The sequence below is a fragment of the Nematostella vectensis genome, chromosome 3 (assembly GCF_932526225.1).
Source record: "Nematostella vectensis chromosome 3, jaNemVect1.1, whole genome shotgun sequence".
NCBI lineage: Eukaryota > Metazoa > Cnidaria > Anthozoa > Actiniaria > Edwardsiidae > Nematostella > Nematostella vectensis.
In genome coordinates, this window is record NC_064036.1 from 2,233,613 (window position 1) to 2,247,687 (window position 14,075).

Here is a 14,075-nt window from a genome sequence, read left to right on the forward strand (position 1 = left end):
TCACCTTCAAACAGATATTTATCTACAAAACGAACAGTCGAATTATCGGTAATAATCAGTCCTTACAATCCGGAGGGAAGAAGGGTAAACATAAAATTCGAATTTGTTTAAGAGACAAGAAAAGCACGATGAGGGGTGCAAGTTTTCTTGTGAGTGTTTTTTATCGCACCGTACGCTTTGTTTTACTAGTAAATGTACATTTGTGCGGTTGTTTTGCATTCCCTTTCACATATACCAAGTCTTGATGGCAGTTTTTCTTTAAAAAACATTAGAACTATTCAGGGGTCATAATGCCAGTACCATCTACTGCATTTCATTGTTTGTTTATTAAAAGAGAATTAAATAAAATCGAGTTTTTTTTTTTTGCCGTTCACTCATTGATGAGTTTTTAGTCCTCGCATCTCAACCTACTTTTTAGATTTTAGATTTCCAGTCGTTTCTCTTTGAGTTTGATATCTTGACGTTTTTTTATCTGTTTGTGTAGATGATTTATAGCTTGCTTCCCTTGTAATCTATAGGTTTCATTATTTAGTACATTGATTAGTGCGTAAAAATGTTTTTCTAAGAGCATATTTGGCCTTGTGACAAATCACAATAAATTGGAAAAATAAATAAATAAATTGTTACTTTTTGCCTTGTAATATCGTTTCGCAATTATTTACAGCGTATATCTTATTGCTTGGTCACAAATGTGATCGAGTGATTTTTTTTCCGAAATGTTGGGTGATTCGCGCCCAAATTGTCTTCAAAAGCTTATAAAAAATATTAATAAAAATCACTGCTCCAATTGCTGCAGGATTCCTTTTGGATACTTTGCTCATGTTACACTCAGCTATTTTCTGGGGAAGATTGGGCTCCATGATCAATTATATGTGTATTTTGGGTGGGGGGCGTCCTATTTTGTATGGAAATGTTTATCACCCACTTGTACAACTCTTGACGTCACAAGTAATATGCTAATTAGATGTTCGGATGTCGCCGGTTTCATGCGAAAATTTGCCAAAATTGCTCATTTTAAAAGGTTAAAAAATCAGGTTTCCATTTAAATCAATTATCGAAAATTGGAGGAATTATTGTTGGGATATAACGCTACTATATTAACTTGTCAATTTGTCAAAATAAGCGAAAGAGAATTTCGTGTCACGTTCTTTTTAAACCCACTTTTATTTTACTGAAATCTTATGTTACAAGAATAAAACTATAACAAGCTCTAGACTAGATTATAAGTATTACAAGTTATTTAAAGTGAAATAAATGACAAGACTAGATCTCTCTGGATACAGGCTACTTTGCAGACTTAGGCCACTTCACATTTCATGGTTTAGAGTGCACGGAGTAACAGAAGAATGGGCACGAGGAGACTCATGAGCATAGGCTTGGCGGAGAAACCGCTGTTGCACAGATCTTCGTTATTGCAGCATTCCACCGAGCAGCTTCCTGATTGTTTGCATGCGTCTTTAGTTGTCTCACACGCGCTTTTAAAGCTACATGTTTTTGATACCTGGAGGAACAAATAGCGATGACATATTCAAATAATATATAGATTTAGGCACTGCCTAAAAGCGGAGCCTGCATTGCACACTTTTTGTGTTGACTGATTGAGGTAGTTTTAGGAGAGCTAGGGGTCTAGGATCCTGCTCTCCTTATCTTTAAAATGCATTTTTTAAGTTTATTACAGCCTATAGTTATTACAGCCTATAGTTAAAAAATTGATCCAGACATCCTTTAATAATATAAATTATGCAGTACATTAAAGTACACAATTCCTTGTGTGACTATAGCTGTCAAAGTTGTCAAAAGTCTAATGGTTAATTCTTATGTTCCTTCATAGAAGTTCCATTTTTAATATTTTTTTTAATACAAACAATATTCTTACAGCTTTGCCCTTGTGAATAATATGTTATGGATGTAACCGCATTCCAAAGATCCCCCAAAAATATAGTCAGTTTAGATGCCATATGCAGTTTTGTAGTATATGTAATTTTTATGTATCGATTTAGTGGCGGTGGCGGTGGCGGTGGCGGTGGCGGTGGCGGTGGCGGTGGCGGTGGCGGTGGCGGTGGCGGTGGCGGTGGCGGTGGCGGTGGCGGTGGCGGTGGCGGTGGCGGTGGCGGTGGCGGTGGCGGTGGCGGTGGTGGTGGTGGTGGTGGTGGTGGTGGTGGTGGTGGTGGTGGTACGGCATTAGTAAGCATCCATAAACATAACAACTCACTCAAGATGCCCCAAGCATAGCACCCAGGCACCTCGCAACTTGTTTTTGAAGACGGAGCTTATAAGTAATTTGTATCATATGATTGAAGGGGGCTGAACTACGATAAACGTGTGAAAAGGTCTATTATGTACAGTAGGGAGAATGGTCGCTTATTTGTGCGGCCGCTGATTAAGGTGATTTCGACTGAATGCATGAGAGTGGGTTAAAGTAATTTGATCGTGCTTGATAATCATTTCGTGAACACAGCATTGGTAGCATTCATTTCATTATTTGGTTGATTGAGCCTAAGGCAAGTGTTCCCATGGAAGCACGCCAAAACAGCATTGACTTTGAGCAGCTTTCACGCTAGAATCTTCTACACGAATAACTATCCCCTTTCTTTGCAAAAACAGGTAACCAGTATCTTTGAAAAAAACAGCAACAAAAACAAACTAGTAGGAATGAAGTGGGTGATGTCTTAACTAAGTCATTGAGCATAGTAAAATCATCTTTAAGCAATGCTCCGCTGCGTTTCATTGCGTGTTTGTTTTTCAGTTTATGACCTTGCTTGATAAAATTCAGAAAATAAAGACGTTCTCGTCAGCGGACTCGGACCCAAAAAATGGGCCTTTTTTCTTTGGCTGTTCGCTTACGAAAATGTTAAAATGTATTTTCTGTAAAAGAAATAATCGAACGGGCTTTGAAAGGGTGTTGTTGTTAGAGCTACCGGATTGGTCTAGGATTGGCTGTAATATGGCTAGCAATAGCTATTGTTCGCCAAAACCGTCCTTGATCTCTTACTAATTTTTACCATTATATATTGCTCGATTTATATGATATGGTAGCATTAACGCATAATAACATTATTCAGCCTACTTCGCAGAACTTTTCTTAACAGGATAGGAAGCTAGATACAAGTGCCGATTTTGTGTAAGTCTGCTTGCTCGATGTGCGTACGCTCATTCCAGACTTAACATATTTCGTGTGGTGGGCACATTCATTACAAATTTGGCCTCACAGCTCGGAGCAGGCACATCCTCTTGCCGACAAATCGCCCCGACAAATCGGTGTGTGTACGTCCACCTTTGGACAAGGGGCATATTTCGGTTGGTTAATCTATGTCGCCATATGTCAATACTAGATACCACAATTCTCCTTACCCATTGGCAGCACAGCAAGAATTACTAGGCAAAGGACAGCAGACTTCATCGTGGCGAAGGAGTAGCTCGATCTGACAGCTGTGATGGCTATCTGGGCTGTTACAGGGATACTGATAAATTGGGCAAGTACATATTTGCTTTAGTGCGTATCTAATTGTTCTAACTGTCAATCATGAAGATGGGCAGCGGAGAAGTAGGGAGTGTTACTACATGGGGAGGGTGGGGAGGTTTGTTACCGTATAAGTTCGAGTTCATTATCTGGATGAACTCGATTGCCATGTGTAACTTTTAATACCAGCGTCTTTTTATAATTGTAATAATAGCCATCATAAAACTGAATTGAGCTGCCTGAACAAAGCACAAGGTGCTATATGTCCCTTACCACCACCACCACCACAAGCCCCTCCCCCCACACAAACCACCAACTGTGTCCTCGTGCTCTCGAGGCGTAGAAAGTTTTGCATGTCACGCAACATCACCCGACTATGTTCTTTCGCTAATTCTGAAAATCTACGTTAATAAAATTCAAACTACTGTTATTTGTTTAAGCCTGTCACACAAGTTACACAATACATTTTGGACGGTCACTGAAATGAAGAACAGCGTAACAGAGTTTAAATTGTCGTAGTCTAGGCATCATCCATAATTTGCAATAGAAATCAGTCTATACTGTTCGGCTGACAGCATGCTGAAGTTAACGGAACAACTTTTTAAATCATCTTTTAGTTACTTTATCGCATTTGACAGGGAAATCTGAAACGCGAGTCGCAATTGTTTTGGCAAGCAGTTTTCTATTCTAGCTGATTTCACCACAGAAAGCCAGGCAGAAAGCAGACTGTCGATCGCGATACTTTTAAGAGAATAGGCATTTGGGCAACCTGATTTTTCGTCCCGACACAAGGTCTACCCTATGTAGATATTAGACTTTGGCATAGCTAGATAGCAATTTTTTAACAGTAAGTGCAAAAATGGTTGGCATGCTGTCAATCATTGTAATCACTTGGTGGAGCTTGCCATGCGCACTATCACAGCAAGCATGTGTTAGCCCCGTAGTCAGTAGTAACCATGTAAACATTATGGTAGTCACGGCAGTCCAATAGGAAGTCGTAGGAAGGTCGCCCCCATACTCTCATTGGCTAAACCCTTATCTAAACGACGAACCTTTTAAGAGCATTTCTACATGTCAGGTCTCGGGTTGCCAAAAGACTTGCCGTTAGCTAGCAGATATAAGGAGCAACTGCGTTAGGCTACATTACAATGAGACTTACATTCATTTACTCTCAGAAAGCAAGGAGTGATATAATGTATATAGGAGACAACCAGATCCTAATTTCAATGATATAAAATCCTTAAAAACTGCTAAAGGTCCCACATTTGGTCGTAGTGATAGTATTTTTGTCTTCATATCAAGAAAATTTGGCCAAAAATTGTCGTTTTTGCCAAACGCGGTCACTTCCATATAAGGAAACTAATATTTTCCTTATTTGGAAAAAACTGCATGATTCTTGTCATTTTTAAGGTTGCCGTATCGCAGGTGCTTCGTAAACTTAATGGCTTGTAATCAGAAAAGAAAAACAGTGACTGTGACCATCTTTAGTCAATGGAGAAAGTATCTGAAAAGAAACTAAGATTCCTCGTTACCAGATCCCCAACGAAAACGTTTTCTTCATATGTCGGTAGGAAGCAGTGTGATTTATTCTCAGTTTTTTATTCGTCTGTTTTCTTATTCGCTCAGTTCCTTATTCAAATCTGGGGGGGAGGACTTCCGTGATACCTCTTTATTCGATTTGAAACAATATCTAAGCATACCAAATGAAATAATAGAAGAGAATTTACACACATAGTCAAAACAATCATATATAGAATACGCTAAGAAATTAAAGTGTACCCCACCTCTTACGACTTTGGAATAATAAGGCAAAAAGCATACCTGTTAACCCCAGAAAATCTCAAGGCTTGAGAATTTGTTTGGGGCAGGGGTGGGGTGTACCCTCAAAGGGGGCTCGCAAGCTAAAGCAGCTGCATGGCTTTTCCTGCTATTATTGAGCCAGTCAACAGACGCGCTTGGCGTTGAAAAAGCGCACAACATAGATTCCGCATGCGTATTCGATAAATGGCGCTACACAAGGAATTCTTTTTTTATTGATTTTCTATAGAAGGATTTTTTTCTGAAGTGATAAAAATCTCTAAAAAAAAAGAGGAAGATTTGGTGCTCTACGAGGGAGAGCGGGAAAAGAGGTCCAAAATCTTGAAACTTCCGCCTAATGCGGGAGAGTTGGCCGAAAGCACCATTGACTTTCAGATCTTCGTGGTTTGCAAACAAATTCCACAAGTTTTGCTTGCTCCCGCACGACACGCATAATTTAACATAAAAATCGAGGATGGCCGCGCGCGCCTGGGTTAACCCCTGCAGTGTCCGGCACCCCCCAGTTTATCAAGCGGTTAAGCCTTTGCATCTCTACGATTTCTGCAAGCAAAACAACGGCGTTCTAGCTACTTGATTACCGTCCTTATACCGAAGCAAAAGCGGAAATATCTCTACGATTTCTGCAAGCTCAACAACAGCGTTCTAGCTAATTGATTACAGTCCTTATACCGAGCAAAAGCGGAAACATCTCAAGTTCCTGCATAGAAAAAACGCCCATGGAATGTCATGGTCATAGGACGTTCGATTGGCGATCTCGTCCACCCTGACCAGTGGAGGAGAAAGCGAGCTTTTCTACCCAACCAACGACGAGCTGCGTGGAACAAAACACGACTCCGACGATGCTGGGGCAAAATACAACTACCGGGGACGGCGGGAACCTCTTTCAGGGCTTGGAGGCGATGAGGTCGTTAGATAGGTGGACCTATAGTTCCAATCGGCTACTCAATCATCTTATCAAGTGCCCCTCGTCTCCCAACAGGAGTCGGTTTTACCAGCGATCCCGATTCTAGCAGCTACAGGTAGGCCCCGGGTACTCGCCAATCCCAGCTAAAATGGTAGCCAATACAGTTCAAGGTAAGTGCATAGAACTATTCGAAGTATACTATCAACCGCCGCGCGTCGTAATGGCGCGCAGATTATCTTAGTCAAGGATTGTTCCGATGGACCTCGTGGAAGAAACTTAATTAATTATCGCCGAGGCTTAGACAAAAAAATCTAAATTTAAATTTGATAACAGTTGTTTTCTTTGCCATTCAAATCCACACGGCTTTCTCCCATGGGCCTTTATTACTCAATCCCTGTCGATTTTACGGTTTAATTTCAATGTCTTTTATACTGTATTTACACTTTTCTTGGTACAAATTCCACTACTGATCACGAGACATTTGTTACGACCCAAATATTGATGAATGAATGAATCATCGCTATATTGGCCAGGTCTTGTTTATGGTGGTCGGTATATAACTGTTTTGTGTGATGTGATACAAAGCTATGTGGCTTTATGCGGCCAAGCTTATCTGTATTTAGAAAATGATCACTGTCACTCGACCAATCAGCGCCCTTTGAACCCTAAATCTCATAGTAATTAACGAGGGCATTGAACAATAGGAAATTAGTGGGGAATTGCAGTTAGTAATAAGTGGTTATCTGCTTAGTGATTAGTATTCCCAAAGTTGCAACTCTGTTTTCATTGTTTACCTGGAGGAGAGTAGATGACTACTAATATATTAGAGTGGTTTTCAAAAACCCGTGAAATACCATTTAGTTTATTTAGTACTAATACACTGTAATCTCTTTGTTCTCTTTTGTTCTGGCTTGACTATTACACTTAAACAATTACATTTTGTTGCATGGGATTTTGAAAATCACTCAACTAACTATACAAATCGCACTGAAATGTCCCTGTTATTCAAAATCCTAAACTGTGTTACGAGGTTTTGGGTGGTTCTTTTATGGTATTGGGGGTAGCCGGGGATCGTTCACGCTGAGCAAGGGTTGACCGTCTTCTTTGTTCTTTATTGCACCGCTTGAGTGTTTACAAATGTTAGAGCTACCACTGGCTAGCGGGAGGTTGGCTGTAAGAAGGCAAGTACTTTCGGAATTTAGTGAAGGAACATCTCTTTCCCGGAAAGTTGACGAAGCCAACTTTAGAGAATCCTGACTAAACCAACCTAGAGCACTGCCGTGTAGTGTCCTCGCAACAGTTACAGTACAATCCTAGAGCTAGTTGCTATGCTGCTCAATTTATACTTATCTCATTAATAACACTCAAACTGGTTTTAAGGATGATGTAAGAATAGAAGATCGGGTGTTGACTTTGGGAAGAAAATCAACGATGAAATAATAAATGACTTAGAATAAATTCCTTCGATAAAAATAGCAAGAGCAGTATAAAAGGAAGAGTTTGACTATAGTAATATGCAAAATTAAGTAATGTAACAGAAGTAAGATTAAGGATAAAGGTAATCGTTAAACTGTTATTTTAAGCCTTGCAAATATAAAACCTGTTTTGCTAAACAGTTACTACGCATGCTTATTCAAACAATGAAGAGATCCACGTAAAGCAAATAAGTGAAATGTCGAATGGAAAGTGAAAGTATATATATCTGACATGTCGGAAACGACTTTTGCATAGATTAACAATTCCTTCATAACAACTGCTTCACATCCTAGAGAATAAAAAGGAAACAAAAATACAATGTTAATTGTGTAATATCAAAGTTATTCACAAATATTTCAACATAGCTCAGCGATGGAAGCAAAGAGATAACACCTGAAGACCTTGGTTTGTCCTTTTTTTTTGTCTGCAGACCGTACTTATTCGTGTTTTTAAAACCGCGCGCTTTCTTTTCCGGGGACGGAAAAATCAAGCGCTCCTGCTTCGAGCCTTGCAGTGATGACTAGAATTTCAACAGAGCGAGAAATCTAGTTTCTAGTTTCGCACACAATTGACCTGTCAGTATTGTCTAATGATGTTGAAAACTTGTTGACAACCATACAATGGCCTTCGACCATTTGCCATTCGCCATTTGCTTTTGTGAAATAGGTGTATAAACTGTTTTGTGTGATGTGATACGAAGGCATGTGGCTTTAGGCGGCCAAGCTTATCCGTATTTATTTCGAAGAGAACTTGGACTGACTGGAGACCAAAACCGTATCTAACATACTAAAATGAAAGTTGCAAGTGGCATATGAGAATAAGGGGTGATAACATAAAACGAATATAGATTGATAGAAATGTACGCCTTATTCACCTGCTAGCGATGCAGGAATGGTGAGTTGAAATCATGAACCTAAATATAACCCATTTTGTCCGTATATAGCTAAAAACAAAACATTGAAAAAATATAAATTTTGCCATCAAAATCTTGGGTCTACCAACGTGTTTTTACCGTAAACATTCTCAGTTTGGCCCCTTTGCAGCCGCGGTACAGTAATTATTATTTTATAAGTACTGGTTCAATTTCGACCTAGTGGCAATTAACCAAGCAGTGTAGTGATATAGTTCACTTCGTTTATTAGACTATTGAATTAATTTGTAATTCTATGTTTTTAGAAGGTTGAAAAATTCACAACCGTACTCGAAAACAGCCCTATTTTTTAACTCAAATAGTAAAAAGGCCACTTGAAAAATCTCTTATTTCATCCAAAGCCGCTGGAAAGTTAACCATCGTCAGCTTTGGTGACATTTTCAGAACACAACAAGGAATATCTTTATTTTTTTAATATCATGTCAAAAGGCAAAATAAATGAAATGAACGAATCAAATAAAGAAATAGCTCGTAAATTACCAGTTTACAATAGCTAGCACCTGTCACTAATGGTTTTAGCTCCCGAATTTCCCACACTATAAACAGCAAGAGATATATTACCGTTATTGTTATTCTTAGCTAAGGACCTCATAGACTCTTGAAATAGAAATAAGATAAGATTAAATTCCACGGACGCTTTATTACATCGACGGTGAAGTGGGACTTGAACAATCAAAAACCAGAGTCACGTGGTGTTGTAGCTTGTGGTTAGTTACCCTGTACAGGTAACGAGTATCGAGTGGCGCACAGAGCGCTCGCCTCAAGGGCATTTCCAATGGGATTCTTTGCCACGGGCTTTATCTCCCTAGTAGCACGGAATCTAACTCTATTTATCTTCCATCGAAGGGATGATTGACCATCTCGGCCCCATTGGGACTTTACAGTCATGCGACTACAGCAATATTATGGCTTGTTGCTGTTAGTCGGCTCCGTAAGCCTCCTATTTCTAGTATTCAATTTACGAATCACACAAACGTCGTTCTACAGAAACCCTTTGCGCTTTCTGGACAGATATGGTAGGCAGGTCTCAAGGTATGCTTTCTAGAATTGCTTATAATAGTAATTACAAAGTTGAGATTCAGAACATTTCATAACTACATTCAAAATCCAAGTGGTACTAACAAGCTTCTCATGGTGCTATTTATTTATTTTCCGTACTAAGTCATAAATAAACACCTGTTTCGACCATATAATTTTGTTAAATACATGATCCTAATACGAATTCTTTATGATAAAAATGCCAATGTAGCTTAAACTGATCACCTGCACTGTATCTTGTACTGAGGATTTTATGAACAAATTCGTGATTAGCCAGCAGTAGAAAATAATATATTCGTTTTCAGAAAAAGAAAGAATATTGTGGTAGGTTAAGCATTTGTTTTTCTTGGAAGCGCCAGAAAGTCAGCCTTTCTCACCATGTTGCGAGTTATTAGTGGCACTTTGCTTAGGTGTACTTTACACGCCGAACGGTTTCAGCGTTTAAACAGTTGGTCACCGTGGTTGGCCACGTTATTCTGATTCAATGTCCATGGACACAATCTAAAATATTGGGTAGAATGGAATATTTACTGTTCTATCCGCAACCTTTTCAAATGAATTCATGAACGTTGTTTAAATCTGTCTTTACAACTAAAAATCTGTCTTTAAACTTCCGATATGTCTACTCTATGATTACGCGTACTTTTTATTATTTTTTTTTTATTTTCTGCATGTACAGCTGTATGTATGTATGCTTGTCTGAACGCTAAGGACTAGTAGAGATTTCTCACACTGAGCTGTCTCAGTAATCAACGAATGAAAAAATCACTTTATTCGACTAGAACTCTTCTGAAAAATGAAATAACAAATTCAATTTAATACCGTTTGTACATCCGTTTGTACAAGTGTAATGCAATCAAAAATGCAGTAAAAAAAGAAATGAAAAAAACAAACAAATAAAAGCGAACCGTTAACCAAGATATTGTTAAAAAAGTCATAGGTAGTGAGCGTACACGTTTCCAAGTCTTGTGATAACAGGAACCTCGAGTTTTGGGAGATTTCCTTTTGTTCGTACATTTCAGAATATTATTTCTATTTGACTTTTATTCGAAACATGCCTCTTTCAGAGCGTCTGTTTACGCAGGGCCAAAATTTTCTTCATTTCCCATGTTTCAGTAATACTGACGAAGATTCGGGCGAGGGGACCGATGCAGAGGAAAACCGTGAAAACGAATTATGGCCCGAGGAGCTAGAAGAGACCCACAACATAAGGTCCCTGGTGAAAAAACTTACTAACAAGCCAAACACGACTGATGAGGGAAGTACATCCTCAAGCGATAATCAAAAAATGGACGAAGAGAGGTGAGAATACCTGTTGTTCGAGTTTCAAAAATAAATCTTGGCATAGGTTTAATTTCATTTTTTCGCGCTGTTCGGCATTGATCGAACAGCAATGACAAGAAAACATCACGGACTCTAAAAATATCAAATGTACACGCTTTATCTGTTAAGATAGTGCGCAAAGAGTAGACAGATGGCGGTGTGTGTATTCTAGATGTGCGCACATTTTTACAAGCAAACCCCCCTTATGTCCTTGTGCCCCTCTTCGCGTCAGTTATTTGTCCCCGAGACAAGAGCTTAGACTTGTTCTCACACACATCTTTTTCCCCAGCTGCGTGCCTGAACAAAGCATCGTGTTCCTCAAAACTCACAAGACGGGCAGCAGTACATTGACAAACATCTTCAATCGATTCGCCGACTTGCGGGAGCTTAAGGTGGCTCTTCCGTTGCCCGGTTACAACCGCTTCAAATGGCCTCTGTACTTCGATTGGTCTTCTGTGGACATGTATAGATTGAATGGGGACTATGCTAATGTCCTGTGTAACCACGCCCGGTACTATCGTTACGCCATGGACAGCGTAATGGAGACTGGGGCCAAGTACGTCACGATCCTCCGAGAGCCTGTGTCTCAGTTTGAGTCGACATTTGATTACATGGAGCTTGGAAATTTACTTGGATTACAAAACGTGTCTAATGCAATGGAGGTCTTCCTCCGACGTCCTTACGATTTCTTGATCAACGTCACTCGGAGAAGGCAGGGGGATTTTCCGGACTCACTCAATCTCGCTCGCAATGGCATGTTCTTTGATTTGGGCCTAAGTCCCCGTCACTATGACAACCGAACAAAGGTTCTCGAGACCATACTTAAGCTCGATCGAGAGTTCTCGCTTGTTCTTATTATGGAATATTACGACGAGAGTTTAGTTCTGCTCAAGAGGGAACTCTGCTGGGACTTGGAAGACATTGTCTACGCCAAATTTAATCAAAGAGCGACAAGAAAGAAAAGTAAACTATCACGTAAACTGCGTAAAACGATCAAGAAATGGAATTCTGCCGACGTTATGCTGTATAATTTCTTTAACAAAACGTTTTGGGAGAAAATAAAAAGGCATGGTGATGATTTTTATAAGGACTTAAAAGAATTTCGACAAAAGAATGCTGATCTCCAGCGTGAGTGTGTGTCATCGATGGAAGTACGAGAACGTGCGGTTGGTATCTCTCAGTTGGTACGAGGGCTAACTATTAACCCCCTTGTATCCAGATTCAACAGGTATTTTTGCTATAAGATTGTTACAAACGAGGTGGAATACATCAAGTATTTCAGACGAAAGTTTCATCCATACATGGGGTATCAGAGACAGTTGCAACAAGAAGAAGTAGAAAAGGAGAGATATTTAATGGCTCAATCAGATACACCAACTAGTGATCAGACTTGGCGTCTTAAGCAGGATCCAAGATACTCTATTGACGATCCAAGAAACCTCATGGGAAAGCCACCAATGCTTTTACACGATCCAAGAATTTTAAGCCAGGATTCTAGGAACGCTTTACGGAATTATCCTAGAAGAGTTCTGGAGATCCCAAGGCGTCCTTTACAGGCTCCTATTCAAACAAGGGGATCATCGCTACAGCAACAAGAACACAGGCGAAGGACTGGGGTCCAGTTTGTAGACATTCCACCTGCGTATGAACAATTACCGCCGAAAAGTCAGACTGCGGGCTCATCGCCAAGAGAAGGCAGGCTTTACTATCCTAGATAATGTTTTCATCAATTTGATTGGACTTTTTCGAAATAGAAATAAACATAAAGACAGGGAATATCATATTGATCTTGTCCCTGACGTAAGGATTTTCAAGTTTGATTTAAACAATTCTAACCATTAAAATGTTATTAGTGTTTAATTTTCCAATTTCATACCTTTTTCCATTTTGAAAAATCTTATTTAAAGAAACTTAAGCTTCTTAATTATACTTACAACCTGTTCCTTGGCTGGTAAAAGGTGATAGGGGCAGACTAATGAAACATTAAGTCCGTACAGAGAATGCAAATTTGTAAATACAAAAGTATGGTGGGGGTTGTCATTGGTTGACTGGTGTCCACTTCAAATCGAAACATTGCATACGAATGTGTCAACTTGTATTTGTTTTCAATAAGGAAATTTGTGAGAACGCCCTCTAAGCTTTTATGTTCGCAAGCTAACAGAAAGCGACACCTAGAGCCTTAGAACTCGTTGGGGAGAAAGGAATGTGAAAGGTACTGTTTGGCGCAACATAACAAGAGGTTTATGTGGGCATCAACACGTGATTGAGTTCCAGGCCCTTACCCAGGATTTTTATTTATTTATTTATTTTTTTTTGGGGGGGGGGTGCGAAATCCGAAAAAGTGGACCTAATTTTTACTGAGGGGGAAGGGGGAGGGAGGGAGTTCCCTGATAAAAATCTGACCACCCCCGAAAAAAACAAAAAGGTTTTTTTGCCTTTGCAGTATTTCCACGGGACGTTTATTGTCGGATTTGGCTACATCATGTACATAGTGATCAATCTTATGCTTTTATAGTTTTGTCTACAAATAGCACGTCTATTGAGAACCGAAAGTGGACCTTCGGCCGTTGTGGGGGAGGGGGGGTGCGTTCGCACCCCCTGCACCCCCCTGGGTACGGGCCTGCGTTTTGCAAAAGGAGCGGGTTGGGAGGGTGGCTTAAAAGGGATTGTAGGTGGTAGTTCCCCTGGACATCGGGGTGTCGCTGTATTATATTATACACAGTAGTTCTCCCACATAAAAGAACCTGTTAGGCTAACATTTTGCATCTTATACACAATAAATACAAGAACCTTACAGTAAATGTATAAGACATTGTCCAAAAATATTAAGGCTTACCTTGTTAATAGCAGGTTTTTGTATGTGGGAAACTACAAACTATCCCATATTTTTTTCGATCAAGTTATAACCCGTTCCCCAAATCGTTTCTGAAAATTGGTGGTTTTCACGATTTTGCGCACGCATTCAAAATCTAGACAACAGACCAAGGTATCCCATAGGAGGTATCCAAGAGAGCAAAGCTGAAGGGAGAGGCTCTCTCCTTTATTTCGCTCTTCCCACGCGTCTTGCTGTCTAAGCCCACTGAGATGGTTCAATAGAGCTCTACCCTCTAAAGAATTTACGCCCA

At 39.8% G+C, this 14,075-nt stretch overlaps 1 protein-coding gene and 1 long non-coding RNA gene across 2 annotated transcripts; one reads left to right on the forward strand and one right to left on the reverse strand.

Annotated features, from left to right (window-relative positions):
* Positions 1 to 1,145: 1,145 nt before the first annotated feature.
* Positions 1,146 to 3,524, reverse strand: LOC116612316. Its single transcript, XR_004293857.2, has 2 exons — positions 3,352 to 3,524; positions 1,146 to 1,501 (listed from the first exon to the last, which is right to left on the reverse strand). It is a non-coding gene; the product is annotated as an uncharacterized LOC116612316 (long non-coding RNA).
* A 5,608-nt stretch (positions 3,525 to 9,132) lies between these two features.
* Positions 9,133 to 13,042, forward strand: LOC5504631 (galactosylceramide sulfotransferase). Its single transcript, XM_032372943.2, has 3 exons — positions 9,133 to 9,621; positions 10,744 to 10,929; positions 11,240 to 13,042. The coding sequence occupies exons 1-3, from the start codon at positions 9,476 to 9,478 to the stop codon at positions 12,666 to 12,668; spliced, it is 1,761 nt and encodes a 586-aa protein (XP_032228834.1). The 5' UTR covers positions 9,133 to 9,475; the 3' UTR covers positions 12,669 to 13,042.
* Positions 13,043 to 14,075: the final 1,033 nt, after the last annotated feature.